The following is a 13310-nucleotide window of genomic DNA, read 5'->3' as shown; positions in this document are numbered from 1 at the left end:
AATACCTATTCTCGGACCTTTTCTTGTAGAAAAATTTCACGAAAACACATTAAAATTTGGCTTTGAAATTTTATTTTCATCGCTACCTAAGAAGTTACACTTACAAAAAAATACATGCAGATGTAATTTCATTCAAAAAATCATCACTAAAATGTACCTCTGAAATGTGAATTTTAACCTGCTAAACAGGAAACCCTGTGCTGGAATGAAAACCGACGGTAACGATAATATCTGAGCGAACTAGAAACATGGGCAGCGCAGTGCTGCGAACTGGTGCCTAGGTCATTATCAAAATACATGTGTGAAATCTGAAGGGGATAAGCTGAATTGGTGCCAGATTACAGAATGTGCCAAATCGTAGATTGTAAATGTTTCACTTTACATCATATCTTAAAGTCCACCCCACACAATGCCCATTTTCTGCTATAACTTCTGTTATACCCATGGGAATAAAAATGTGCGTAAATGTTTGTATAGCAGAAAATAAGAACTCCATACACATTATACCTAGAATGTTAACAGAAAACCAGTCAAAGCAGCTACCGATCAAAGCTAGCTTATTGGGGAAGGATAAACATGTTAATTTAACAAAATAGTGAGGGAAAAAAAAAATGAAAATTTCAGTTATTTATGTTAAAAATTATGTAACCTGGTGAATGATTATATGATACTTTATCTCCTATAGTTAATTTGCAAAAAAAAAATAAAAAATATATAACAAATTTGGTTGATTACACCGGCACACAAAAAAGATTAAGTAGAATGTGCATTTGACCGGACCTACCTACGGGTACGTATTTTGGTCCGCTGAATCCGAATTCGAGGTCAGTTTGACCCATACACCCTCGAAATTGAGAAAACTTCAAAAAACAGTAAAAATGATGAAAATTGGCAGTTTTAATGATAAAAAAATGTTTTGGAACTAAACTAAGCGTGATTTTCATGTATTTCAATCCGCTGAATATGAATCGAAACTTTATTGAGACCACGAGCCATTTTAAATGTGAAAAAATCACACAAAACTCTCAAATTCCGAATAAATATAGTTTTCATGATAAAAAAAACTTCTTCTGGTCCAATTCAGATAAAATTTTATATCTTTTGATGTCTTCAATTCGAGAGTAAAAAAACAAAAAAAAATACTTTTTTCGGAATTTTGGAGGGTTTGTGTGATTTTTTTACATTTAAAACGGCTCGTGGTCTCAATAAAGTTTCGATTCATATTCAGTGGATCGAAATACATGAAAATCACGCTTAGTTTAGTTCCAAAAACTTTTTTTATCATTAAAACTGCCGATTTTCATCATTTTTACGGTTTTTAGAAGTTTTCTCGAAATTTCGAGGGTGTAGGGGTCAAACTGACCTCGAATTCGGATTCAGCGGACCAAATACGTACCCGTAGGTAGGTCCGGTCAAATGCACATTCTACTTAATGTTTTTTGTGTGCCGGTGTTATTTAAAAATAAAAACAGAGCAAGTTTGAAATGAATGAGATTTCATTTTTTATTGGTAGGGTAATTTCCAAATCTAGTAATAGAAAATTTAAAGGATACAAGGGAAATTATTTATGCTTTAATGTAATTTATTTATGATATAATTATAATATTACATCAATCAGACAGTTCATCTAGCTAATTCACAGTATTAATTGTCCTAATTTCATTGTAATAGTGAAATAAATGCTACTGATTCAAATATGTTTTATAATATTACGTGATTACTAACTTTACTATTTACTTTGATAAATTGTAACTAACAATTTTTGTAACCCAGTGAGACAAAGAAACCTGCATAGTTTGCACATTAAACTTAAATCCAAAGTGGGGGGAAAAAAAAAAAACTATCTGGCATTTTCATTTAGGCTCACTAGGTGTGGATTTCTATGAAGTGTTTATTTATTAATAATTTTTAAACATTCGTTTCCTAATAAATTAAAGTTTTGATTAGGGAATTTTTTTTGTTTAAATTATTTGTGAACATATAATTTAAATTAAGTAAAAATATATCTACCTAGTATTAAATAATAAAATGAATTGACTGAGTCATAAATTTAAGAATATTATAGCAATAAGATAAACAAAATGTATAAATACTTATTTGCTTAAAGCAAAATACTGTATGTATAATCCAGTACACCAAACCCTCACTTAGCACTACTAATGCGTTCCTAAACATGTTCGAGATATCTGTAATAGTGCATTCTGAAGCGTTAGTCTATATAAATAGCAAGGCTAATTTACTTAATGTGTTCTAAAATGGGAAGGGAAATATTATTTACATAATATAAATGCATAGAGTAACACTCAACCATAAATATGTCACACCATTTATCTTCATAAGCCTACCATCCTATACTTTGCATGACAAATATGACACCGCATAATGGGAGATAGTTATCGTTAGTCGGCTGGTTGACTTGCCCACCTGGGCATGAACAACTCATATTGCGTACCTTTCAACGAACTGTCCAAACCTTCCTTTACTGGCAGTGAAACCAATATTACTGTCTGGACATTTAGATTTTAATTAAGTGCTTATTCGTGTATCACCGCATGGTTCACATCAATCCTGTCAGGCCATGAATTTTCTTCATTGCACCATTCATTTAACAACCTTATCCATGTGAATCATCTGTTCATTTCTGTTCCAGTATCTAATGCCAAGTATATTCCCGATAGTACAACCAACAGCATCAGACTTACATAAACATTTGATAGAGTCCTTATTTTGTATGATTGTGTGCACAGTTGACTTGCTTATAACTAAAGTGCGACCAATATAAGTGTGGCCTTCATGACATTCTGCAGACCATAATACTTCTAGTTTTGTCTCAAATATTTGAACATGATGCATTATGCTCTCACTTGGAAGCCATGTTTCCACTATGATTCCAACTGCTGGTGCTTGCGCATGTACAATTATCAGCAGATGAATGGGCAGATGATGCTTGTGTTTGTGTGTGCTGGCTAGACTGAGGTTCATCGCGGCCCGGTCTGTGGCAGGGCGTCAACGGTACAGCATGGCAGCATACATGAGGACGTAAAAACATTTGGTCCTTTACACTCCATAGCTGCAACGTAACTTGCATAGCTAATGTTTGTACAACAGCCAATAGCATAGTCAGACCTGCGTGCGCATCTCTTCCCCTATGTATGACAAACTGTATGCCATGGTACATCTGTTGTTTACCGAGTTGAAACAGACTTTGTGGCATCATGCCAGAATTTGTTTTGCCTGTGACGATTTCGTGCTAACTAAAATTTACAGACATGCTATTAAAGACTGAGGCAGTAAAATTAACATTGCGCTAAATAATTGGCGCAATCTGAAGACCTGCTAAGTGAGGGATTTGTGTAATCTGTTATTTAAATAAAAGTAAAAAAAAAGTTTTTTAAGTGGCGAGGTTTTGAACGACATCAAAAATTACCCTTTGAACACCACAACCGCATGCTATACCACTACACTATCTTAACATACATTTTAAATTGGAGACTAATAGTTATTAACATTGTAATGCATTTTCATTACATATTTTAAAACTTGTCATTACTTCTTTCTATGATTATTTTAGTTCACCAAATATATTCTAGGGTAGTTTTACTATCATAAAGTTTCATTTGGCATATCATTACTTGTTACGTACTCTAATGTTTGTAAAAGGGGCTATATACATGTTTACATTGCTACACATAGGTCCACCATCTTGATGACGTCCTCTCTTGGGTAAAGCAGAAAAATAGAACGTGTTCTATTACGGTTTTGCCTAAGACTTCAGTATGGAAACTCTTATACCCAGAGCCAGACCCCTTGGAGAGCGCTGGAATGATACCTACACGCGCTTACAGAAATGGGTGTTGTGAGGGACTGGCTGAAGCACCCAGTTGCGCATGGGCAAATAAACAGACTCTCACCACTGCACTTTGCTTGTCTGTTCCTGCGAGTGAACATGTTGGTTTCTCCTATTGTCTTGTGACTTTACAAAACAGTGCAAAACCCTTTCAGGCCTGTGTTTTTTTTAGCGAGTGAGATGTGAGTGAAAGCATTAGCGGTCCTAGGCAACATTCCACAATGTCTCAAATGCGGTTATGCTTCTTCGAGAGAGGTCCTGAATGCCGTGAGACTTTATGGTCCTAATAAAACAGTTCTTTGCAGTCTTTGTAGTTTTGTGTATCCTGTTTTTTGTGCAGATCTGATATAGTAGTCAAAATTTGTCTTTATTTGGTTGTGTCAGTGTTTATAATATACATTTGAACTTGAAAGTTCATTTCTTATTTTTTTCATTTCATATAGAAACATTATGCCAATAATATGTAATTGTTCTGATGAAAAATATAGATCTTAAAACTTGCAGCAATGTATGATGTTTGTGAGTAATGACTAATTTTTAATTCACAATTTTTTTTTATAGTTATGAATGAGTAAACGGTTTATTCAAAGACATAAATCATGACTATGATTTTAAATTAGTATTTATTTGACAGCAATTTATTTGTTATGGCATGGAAGCCATTGTGGATAGGTTTAAAGTGGCTTCAGAGACAATATCAGTTGCACAATTCAAAAATATTAACATTAAAGAAGTTCTTATTGAACTTTCTTTGTTACCAGGTTTAGCTCTAAAATACTATTAATTTGTTCTGCATGTTTAAAAAATCTAGGAATTTTAATTTAGTGAATTTAAATCACTGCAACTACATCTGCTATAGATATTGTCTGTATTGAGATGAGGTTTTACTGTCTCGCTAGGAAGCCCTCTTGGTTGCTTCACTACCGCCTCGGAACTCATTCTGCTTAGTGAGATGTAGTATATCTGTGAAATTTGTACATGTTGTGCATACAACCACACAAAAAATTATGGCAAGTCGGAATCTTAGGATTTGTTAGCAAATTACATTTCACTTCTTGAGCCAATTCCAAGAAAAAATAGCCTTTGAAAATGTAAGCACAGTTTATATACTAGTGAGATTCACTCTGGCCTACAGTGCAGCGGCCTAGATGGTAGCGTACTTGCTTGCCGCCCAGACGCGTGGGTTTTAATTCTTGCTAGCGGTTCACTTTTTTTTAATAATTAAATAATATTTAAATAAATCTACTGTTTACAAATATTATTTAAGTACCTATATAATTAGTTTATTTTATATATTAAAAATTTTCAGACATTACTTGATATTTAAATTGCAGTAATAATTCAGTCTTTCAAATTTAAATATTAATGGATATAGTATTAATAGTTATAATGTGCTTATAATAATTAAAAAGTAAGATTTTTAGTTAATGAATTTTATTAACAAATTTTTTTACTGGATGATTAATAACATTAAAACATTAGGAAAAAAACATTTTTTGGCATCTTGCGGATTTAAATATTGAAATAGATGTTGGAAAACAAACTTGATTAATTCATGAAAAATCTTGCACATTTATAGAGAGTTTTCATAAACAGATAAGTACTATGCTCAAACTGTAGACAATAATATATATAATAGACAGTGACGTAGCTAAGGTGACTGGCGCCCCTGACCAGAATTGAAAATGGCACCCACTCTTGGTTTAAAGGGGGGGGGGGGGAGGTTCAGTAACGCGAAACCGCCGCGGCGGCGCCCCCTCCTGCTCTGGCGCCCCTGGCGGGGGCCATCCCTGCCACCCGCCTGCTACGCCACTGATTGAAACTGATAGAAAAGCAACTGCTCAAGAGGTTAAAAATTGGTTTCAACAGAATATTTTGTAACTTTATGAATGGAATATTTTAAAACTTTTAATTACAGTTCAATGACAAGTTTAATGAATTTTTATGTATAATATTATTATAACCATTATTTTATATTTGAAAGATACATTATTACTGTAATCTAAAAATCAAGTAATATCTAATATATAAATTTATATATTTAAATTAAAATTATTTGTAAACAATAGCATTATCGAATAAATTTTAAAAAATTTAAAAAAAAATTTAAAAAGTAATTGTCAGTGAGAATCAATACCCGAGCATCTGGGCGGCAAGCAAGTACATTATTTAGGCAACTATGCTGTTGGCAAAAGTGAAACTTAACTAGTATATAAGCTGTGCTTAAATTTTAAAAAGATCTTTACTAGGAATTGGCTGGCCAGTGCGCTTTATTATTCTAAGGGCTGAACACCCTAAAGGTATATTAATAATACACAGTGTCTCATCCCGACGTGAATTTCCCAAGTTGTGCTCTCTCCTTGTAAGTATATGTATATGAATGAGGGATGACTGATGAGGAAATAGAATGAGCACATTTTTTAATAACCTAACTTGAATTTAAAAAATAATTAAAATTATATATTAGTACACAAATCTACAAACTTAGTTAGTTTTCTGAAGTAAATAACTTCCTTTGTGTCTGCGTGGGTTAGTCAAGTCTATCAAAACATTATAGTTTATCAGGTTTAAGTTAGTTCGGAGTCATTTAGCAGTTCTGTCATTAATCCACAGCTGATTATACAAATTACCATCTGAAGTACCCGGTGTTGCACTGGCTTTATGCATTGTGAAGGCTTCTTTTAGTGGGATGGGGATAGATTTTTCTAAATCTAGTAGTCAATAGAAAACAAACAACCAAACAAAAAATTGAAAAAAAAAATGTTTTTTGAACCTTTTATTGCAAAGTTTGAGTGTACACAATGTTTTTAGTTTGTCCATCCAGAGTGTAAACATACAAACTATTTGGCGTGCCGACTATTGTACAAGCCACACATAGTTGTCCATGTGCAAAACATGGCGTTTCCAAGTTAATACCTGCCATGCAAAATTGACATAAAAATTAGCCTTTATGTGTCCAAAAATCATTAAATGTATAAATATTAATATTTATAAAACACTATTAATAAACTAGGTATTACTTAACAAAAATCTGTTATGAATTTATTAAAAATAATGAGTACAAATACTAAATTATAGAAACGAAATAATTTAGAATACTATCACCTTAAGGAGAGCTATCCAAGCTTTTGTAACATTGAAGCCACAGCTTGAGGTTCAGCTTCTGTATTACATTTTAAGGTTAGGCATTGGATAGGATTCATTCGGGGCATCAATTATCAACATCCGTAAATTGGTGTAAATATCGTGATAGTTGTTAGAGATGTTAGTATTCCGTAAAAGGTACTTTTTGCAAAAAATTTCTAATGTGTTATACTTTCACAGAAAGAGAAAAATAAATTTGGTTATTTATTTTATGCTACATAACCAAACAACAAAAGAAGTCAGTCAGTGTATGCTAATGAAAGACAAAATGTACTATACACCCACTTTTTAACTCCAATGTTTATTACCTGTACCTATACTGTATAAAAAAGGAACATAATATTTCACAAATGATGTAATAAGTTTGTAATAGATAGTAAATACTGAACTCTTAAACACATACAGATCAAAGCATTAAAAAGATTGTACAATTAGCATCAACCTAACTTTAATTGTGTATAATCTGTATTGGTATTGGAAAAAACTATAATTATCAGAATCTCCGGAAAAAAAAAACATGGTTATATTCTTCCATACAATTTTTTCAATACAAAATTTTTACCATTCATATCTTTAGTTGTAGTCAGCACATGAAATATTCAGTTATTTTCTCGTGGCATCCTCAGACTGAAGTCTGTCAGTAAACATCAGGCAGTGACAAGGGGAAAAAAAAAAATATAAGGCCATTTCATGACAGTTGTTTGGTTGAATAATAAGAGCAAAAAAGTAAAAATCCAAGATGGTTGCTGTTGCGACCATTCCAGCAGTTTGGCCGGCTGAGGTAACGTGTGCGCTGGGAGAGTTACGTCTGTGTGTGCATCCTGCCTCTGCGCGGGCGCGATAGCTCGCACGTCCGCACATCCACGCGGCGAGGTCAGTCCACCTCCAGCTTGCGGAAGCTGCCCGCCAAGCCAGCCATGTCGCTGCCGTAGTGGTAGCGCTGGTTCTTCCTGCAGAGGATGCCACGGTCGCTCAGCAGCTGCATGTAGTCCAGGGACAGCAGCCGGTCCCGCTTGCTCTCCAGCTCCTTCACCCACAGCTCTGCCAACACGACAACACATGCGCACGGTGCAGCATGCCCTGTTTGCTCGGGTTGTGTTGTGTAGTCACATGTTCACACTTCTGCTGAGACATGTTGAACTAAACTGCAGGGAAACTCACATTTAAATGCTTCCATATGACCTCAGTTTGGCAAACTGTTCAATATTGACGTGAATCCATTATTTTAAGAGACAAGAGTTTTCTACATGGGTGGTGATATAGAAACATTTTATGACTTCTATGAGTTTACAAAAGTAATCAAGAAGTGGTAAAACTATGTTGAAACGTTGTAAGGTAATTCTAATAGAAACAAAACAAATATGTTTGTAATGAAAACTTAAAACATTGAAATAGTGTCCAACATAATTTTAACATATCTTTAAATAATGTATATAGTATTTGTAAACTTTTCTACATTGTGCATGCAGCACGAATGTTATAAATGCCAGAAAACTTGCTATCATTTCTTCAACATCAGGCAAACTTCTTGCCAATGGTATTAAGAAAAAATATATTCACTATAAATGTAAAACATAATTTTAAATGATTTGGAACTAAAATTAACACAGCGGAGGAGTGCTGGTCATTATCACCTTCTAGTCAAAGTGGACTGTGACTACTATGTACTGTAGCGTGCTGCTCATTATAATAGTCTGTGTTATGAAACTCTCTCTCAAATTTTATAGTTCTCTAAAGTAGTACCAGTGGTCTATAAGTATACTTATGTCCTGTTCTGTTATCAGTGCTGGTAATCAACTTAATGTGGCTGTAGTGGTAGTAAACAAATTTCATGTGTTGCTTTGCAAGCGACAGTTGGGAACTGTCAAGTCTTGAGACAAAGTCATGCCACAGACTTCAGCAGAACTTTGTTGTGCTACGTAGGCCAGAGGTGTGGAGAAGGGTGTTGGGCTGAAGTCCTTCCCTTTTGGTCACAGCTCATACTGTATAAAATTTGTGTTTTTGGGACAAACTGCAAAAAATATTTTCCGAACATAATCCCTTCCATTCATAAATTCCTGGATCTGCCACTGAGGCAGGGATATTGGAAAACTCTAAATAAACTTGAGTTTGTTATATTACTGGTGTATTTTATGTACAAAATTCTTTTAAAGTGTTGGGCACAGATCATTTGTCCTGTGGAAATTACATGCTGAGAATTATCATGTGGATGAATAGGTCCTAACATCTACAAATAAACCATACTTAAAGGGGATTAGGCCCCTCCATCTTGGATTTTTCCATTGTTTGCTATAATTCTAATTTTGAACTATTCATATGACGTCAACCGGGCCTGCGCCCCAGAAGCCTGGTCAGCTTCCGCCACCTTTCCCCTCGCTATCCCCGTCACACTTCCCGTACTGGCAGCCGCTCCGTCACGAGTACGTAGTCGTGTGTTTGTGTGTTTGAATAGCGCGCCACGAACTACCTCAAGAGGGCGCTGTAGCGGCAGTGCGACGTCCCCCTAAATTTGTAATAATTATATTGTATAGCTTTATATTTTTTTCCCCATTCATTTGTGTCGCCACTGAAGGGCGGGATGGTTTTTGTTTTGTTTAGAATATAAGTTTAAGACGTTGCCGGGCGGACCCGAGCGGACCCGAAGACGAACGAAGTTGACATGTATCTACAATTTAATTAATAACTCTAGGTTAAATAGTAATAGAGCCGTGGGAGAACGTGTATTATTTTAGGAGTGTTTTTGTATTTCTTTATATAAGATTACAAAGGCGTAACGGTAAACTGACAAGGCGGGAAGGCGCCATGTTGCTTCGAGGGAGCCCGGCACTCTGGCAGTTCTACGCCGCCAACGACCGAGGTAAGACGCTGCCTTCCGCACCCGGGGACTTCACTCGTTGTTCACTGACTATTAATTCCGTTTTCTGCTTAATTCTTTCAGATCTCTTTCCCGTATCCCCGGGGCCTGCCTCGGTTGGGGGACTGTTTAACGTAATCATTTTTCAACTCTTAAGGAGTCTTTTCATGTTCTAAGTAATCGCTTGTGCAGGCCACGTGCGTGGGCCTTATTCCCGCGTTCCGATTAGGTGCCTGGGATCTTGGAGACGCACCTCATGAGACAGTGTATGGGAGTACGCGCACGTATTAAACGTATTAATTCTAATTATCTCCTTGTATTTTTTTTTCACCGACCACGTGGCGACCTATACCTCGTGAGCAGGCGTGTGTGACGCCTGGAGAGCACACTATTACGTGTTATACCATAAGCGTGCCCAACACTGAGAGCGGGTCAGGTCTGAGTGTACTACGGGAGTCCAGTCTTGCCTCACACGGGCGACGTCACGCCCTGAGACGGTTGATAGCCGGGTTCATGTGCTCTTCCACGTGGTGGCGCCCATTACCAAACAACGCCGTAGCGACCCTCTCGAAACCCGAACCGCGACACATCCTAACAGTTTGGCATGTCAAGGCATAAATCATATCTCCCAGACCTTCTATGGCTTCTTGCAACCACATATTTACAAACAGGATCTAGTCTGTAAGCGCAACGAGGAAATAACTTATTATTTCACATGGGTGACTACAACTATCACGATAATCACACCAGTTGACAAGTGTTACCTTCAAAAAAAAATTGGTTGTCTGTAAAGTCGGTTTACGGACGATAGTTTAACGTGACAACGTCATAACAAAACATTGATGAAATGATTGATCCAGAAGAAAAGGAAATATCATATTCGGCCTGAGACTGAGCCGTAATAGGTTTTTGCAACCAAACCATTTAGGCATTAAAAATATTATATTCTTTGAGAACGAATTTTTTTTTAATTTTTCAATCTTTTGCATGATAAAATCTATCTCTGCATACTTTTATGAATAAAATTGAATCATTTTTATTAAATTATCACTATTTTGTATGGATACAAAGGAGTGAAATGAAATGTACAATTGAATTAATAAATTTACTTTTATTTGCATTCATTAATTCAAATATATTTATTAGTTTTGAAATGTTGCGTGCGCCATATTTATTTTTACAAGTACAAAAAAAAAATTCGCAGCTGCTGGGTTTCGAACCAACTACCTTTAATTACCGAGTTAGGTACGCTAACCACATTTTTTTTTTTTTTTTTTTTGAAAGATTGATGGCACACAGGCAAGTTTTGACAGTCACCAGTGTGCCAACAATCTCCCCCCCTTAACGTTGTAGTTTTAAGTCACCCCGAGTCATTGTGGAATTGTAGTGTTGGCTGAAGGTTGTTATTAAGACAATACAAATTACACCCATGTCTTACCCGGGATTCGAACCCTGGAGCCCCCGCACCGCAGCCCGGTGGGCCGTCGACTGCGCTACGGAGGCCGACTCCACACGCCCACGAGACCATACTAAAATAATGTAGTTTCAAATGTTATATATATACATTTAAAAAAACTTTGTTCACGGTAGGGGTATAATATTAACACGATTTTATAACAAATATGCATCCCAAATACACCAAACTTATTTATAATGTGTTACAATATATCTTTTAAAACATTGTGCAAAAGATCCCGGGTGTAATTTGAATTATTATGTGTAACTGTAAAACACCATTGTTGGTTCAAAACGTATTTGAATTTTCAACATTACTTTTAAATAACCGTACCGATTGTGCTGAAAATCGGTGGACGATCGTTAAATTACATAATATTAATAATTCAAACGACGAAAATATGATTGAAAAGTAAAATCGATGGTAGTTCCGATCGAGTGGAAGAGAGATGCCACGCATGCGTACAATGAGCATGAAGAGAGATACCACGCATGCGTACAATGAGCAAACAGAACACATCCGTAGTGGGACATCCGTAGTGGGACATCCGTAGTGGGACACTTTTTCGTGCGTGCAGCCGGCGTTCATCGATTTATTAGACGTTGTCACGTCAAAAATAGCCAAAGCAAAGTCCTATGCCATGTCAAACAAAAAAAAAAAGCATGGAAGCTTTATTGCAAGTGGTGTCAAATTATTGGAATTTACAAGATGGCGAGGCCTAATCCCCTTAACAGATGTTCCACATATATACCTTTTATGTGCTATAAATGACTATTTTTCAGTTGGTAAATATAACTCCCAAAGAATTATGTACCAGTTTTAAAATTAGAACATATTTAGTGAAATAATGTGCAAGCGACTGTATGCAGAGAAGACATCACCACCACTCACCAGCCATCTGCGCGAGGGGCATGTCACCGCCGTATTCCTTGGGCAGAACTTTGGGGTCCACTTTTTTATGAAGGTCCTCCAAGCTGTTGTGGATCTGGGAAAAATTTTAAAGAGTTAAAAAGTAATAATAATTTACACTGCAAAGTGTGCATTATGTGCGTTGCTTCCAGTTCATTTGAGGTATTACCAACTTAACACTTACATCTTTTAGGCGTATTTCCAAACAAATTGCCAAATAACTACCAATTACTATAGGTACTTATTACTGTTGTTTGTGAAAATAATGTATTGACAAATGTTACAAAATATTTTAGCAAGTGTTGTTTGGCCTGGCTGTTACAAAACTGTACTGAATGAAAATTCTGTCCTGAGAAATTCTACATTCCACCACTGGAGGGAACAGAGGGAAAGGGAAGAAGAAAGGGAGGATGAGAGGGGTGGTGCTAAAGTGTTAATTGCAGTGCATGATGCTGATACAGTTTTGATTGAGTTTGTATACAAGCCAAGTGGCAGTTGTTGCTGGTAGTCATAGAGTTTTATTGGGGTACTCCTACTTTCTATTTTCAAAATGTTCTACTATTGCTGCATTACAAAGCTTTATTCTCTATCATCTTCTAGGGTGTAGTCTTGTAAGAAATCAACTTTGATAAATGTTTAGTGCCTGGTGAAAAGGGCACAATTCAACCTGGTTTCCATAAAACTTATGCCCTTTATACCGGGGTACTGGAGCACCGGGGTGCTAGAACACTGGCGTACTAGAGCACCAGGTACTAGAGCACAAGGGTACTAAAGCACCACTAGAGAATCTCAGTACCAGGGACAGATCAAGGCTTTCTGGGGCAGAAAATGTTATCAGTGGCCTTCCCCCTCCTCCCTCAAACAGCAAAAATAAATAAATAAATAAAATAACAGGCAATTTTTATTTTCATCCGTGTTCATTACATATATAAATTAAAGTAAAAACTTTTATTAAACCCTTATTGCTTGAAGGTATGTGTTATTTTACCTACTGCATTTATAGACATATAGTGTTCAAGGTTCAATGAAAACACAAAAGATTAAAAAAAACACATAGTTTTAAATGTGTTACATTGTGAAATACAAATTCGAATGAAAAA

At 35.9% G+C, this 13310-nt stretch overlaps 1 protein-coding gene across 1 annotated transcript in view; it reads right to left on the bottom strand.

Moving 5' to 3' along the window:
* Window positions 1-6608: 6608 nt before the first annotated feature.
* The window catches only part of LOC134539646 (clavesin-2), a 64576-nt gene continuing 57874 nt past the window's right edge, over window positions 6609-13310 (bottom strand). Inside the window, exons 7-8 of the mRNA XM_063381835.1 lie at window positions 12193-12286; window positions 6609-8032 (exon numbers count right to left, since the gene is read on the bottom strand). Of these exons, the coding sequence (XP_063237905.1) occupies window positions 7866-8032; window positions 12193-12286 (261 nt within the window). The 3' untranslated portion in view covers window positions 6609-7865. The remainder of the gene's footprint in view (window positions 8033-12192; window positions 12287-13310) is intronic.

The sequence above is a fragment of the Bacillus rossius genome, chromosome 1 (genome assembly GCF_032445375.1).
Source record: "Bacillus rossius redtenbacheri isolate Brsri chromosome 1, Brsri_v3, whole genome shotgun sequence".
Taxonomy (NCBI): Eukaryota; Metazoa; Arthropoda; class Insecta; order Phasmatodea; family Bacillidae; genus Bacillus; species Bacillus rossius.
This window is presented reverse-complemented; position numbering and strand designations above follow the sequence as displayed.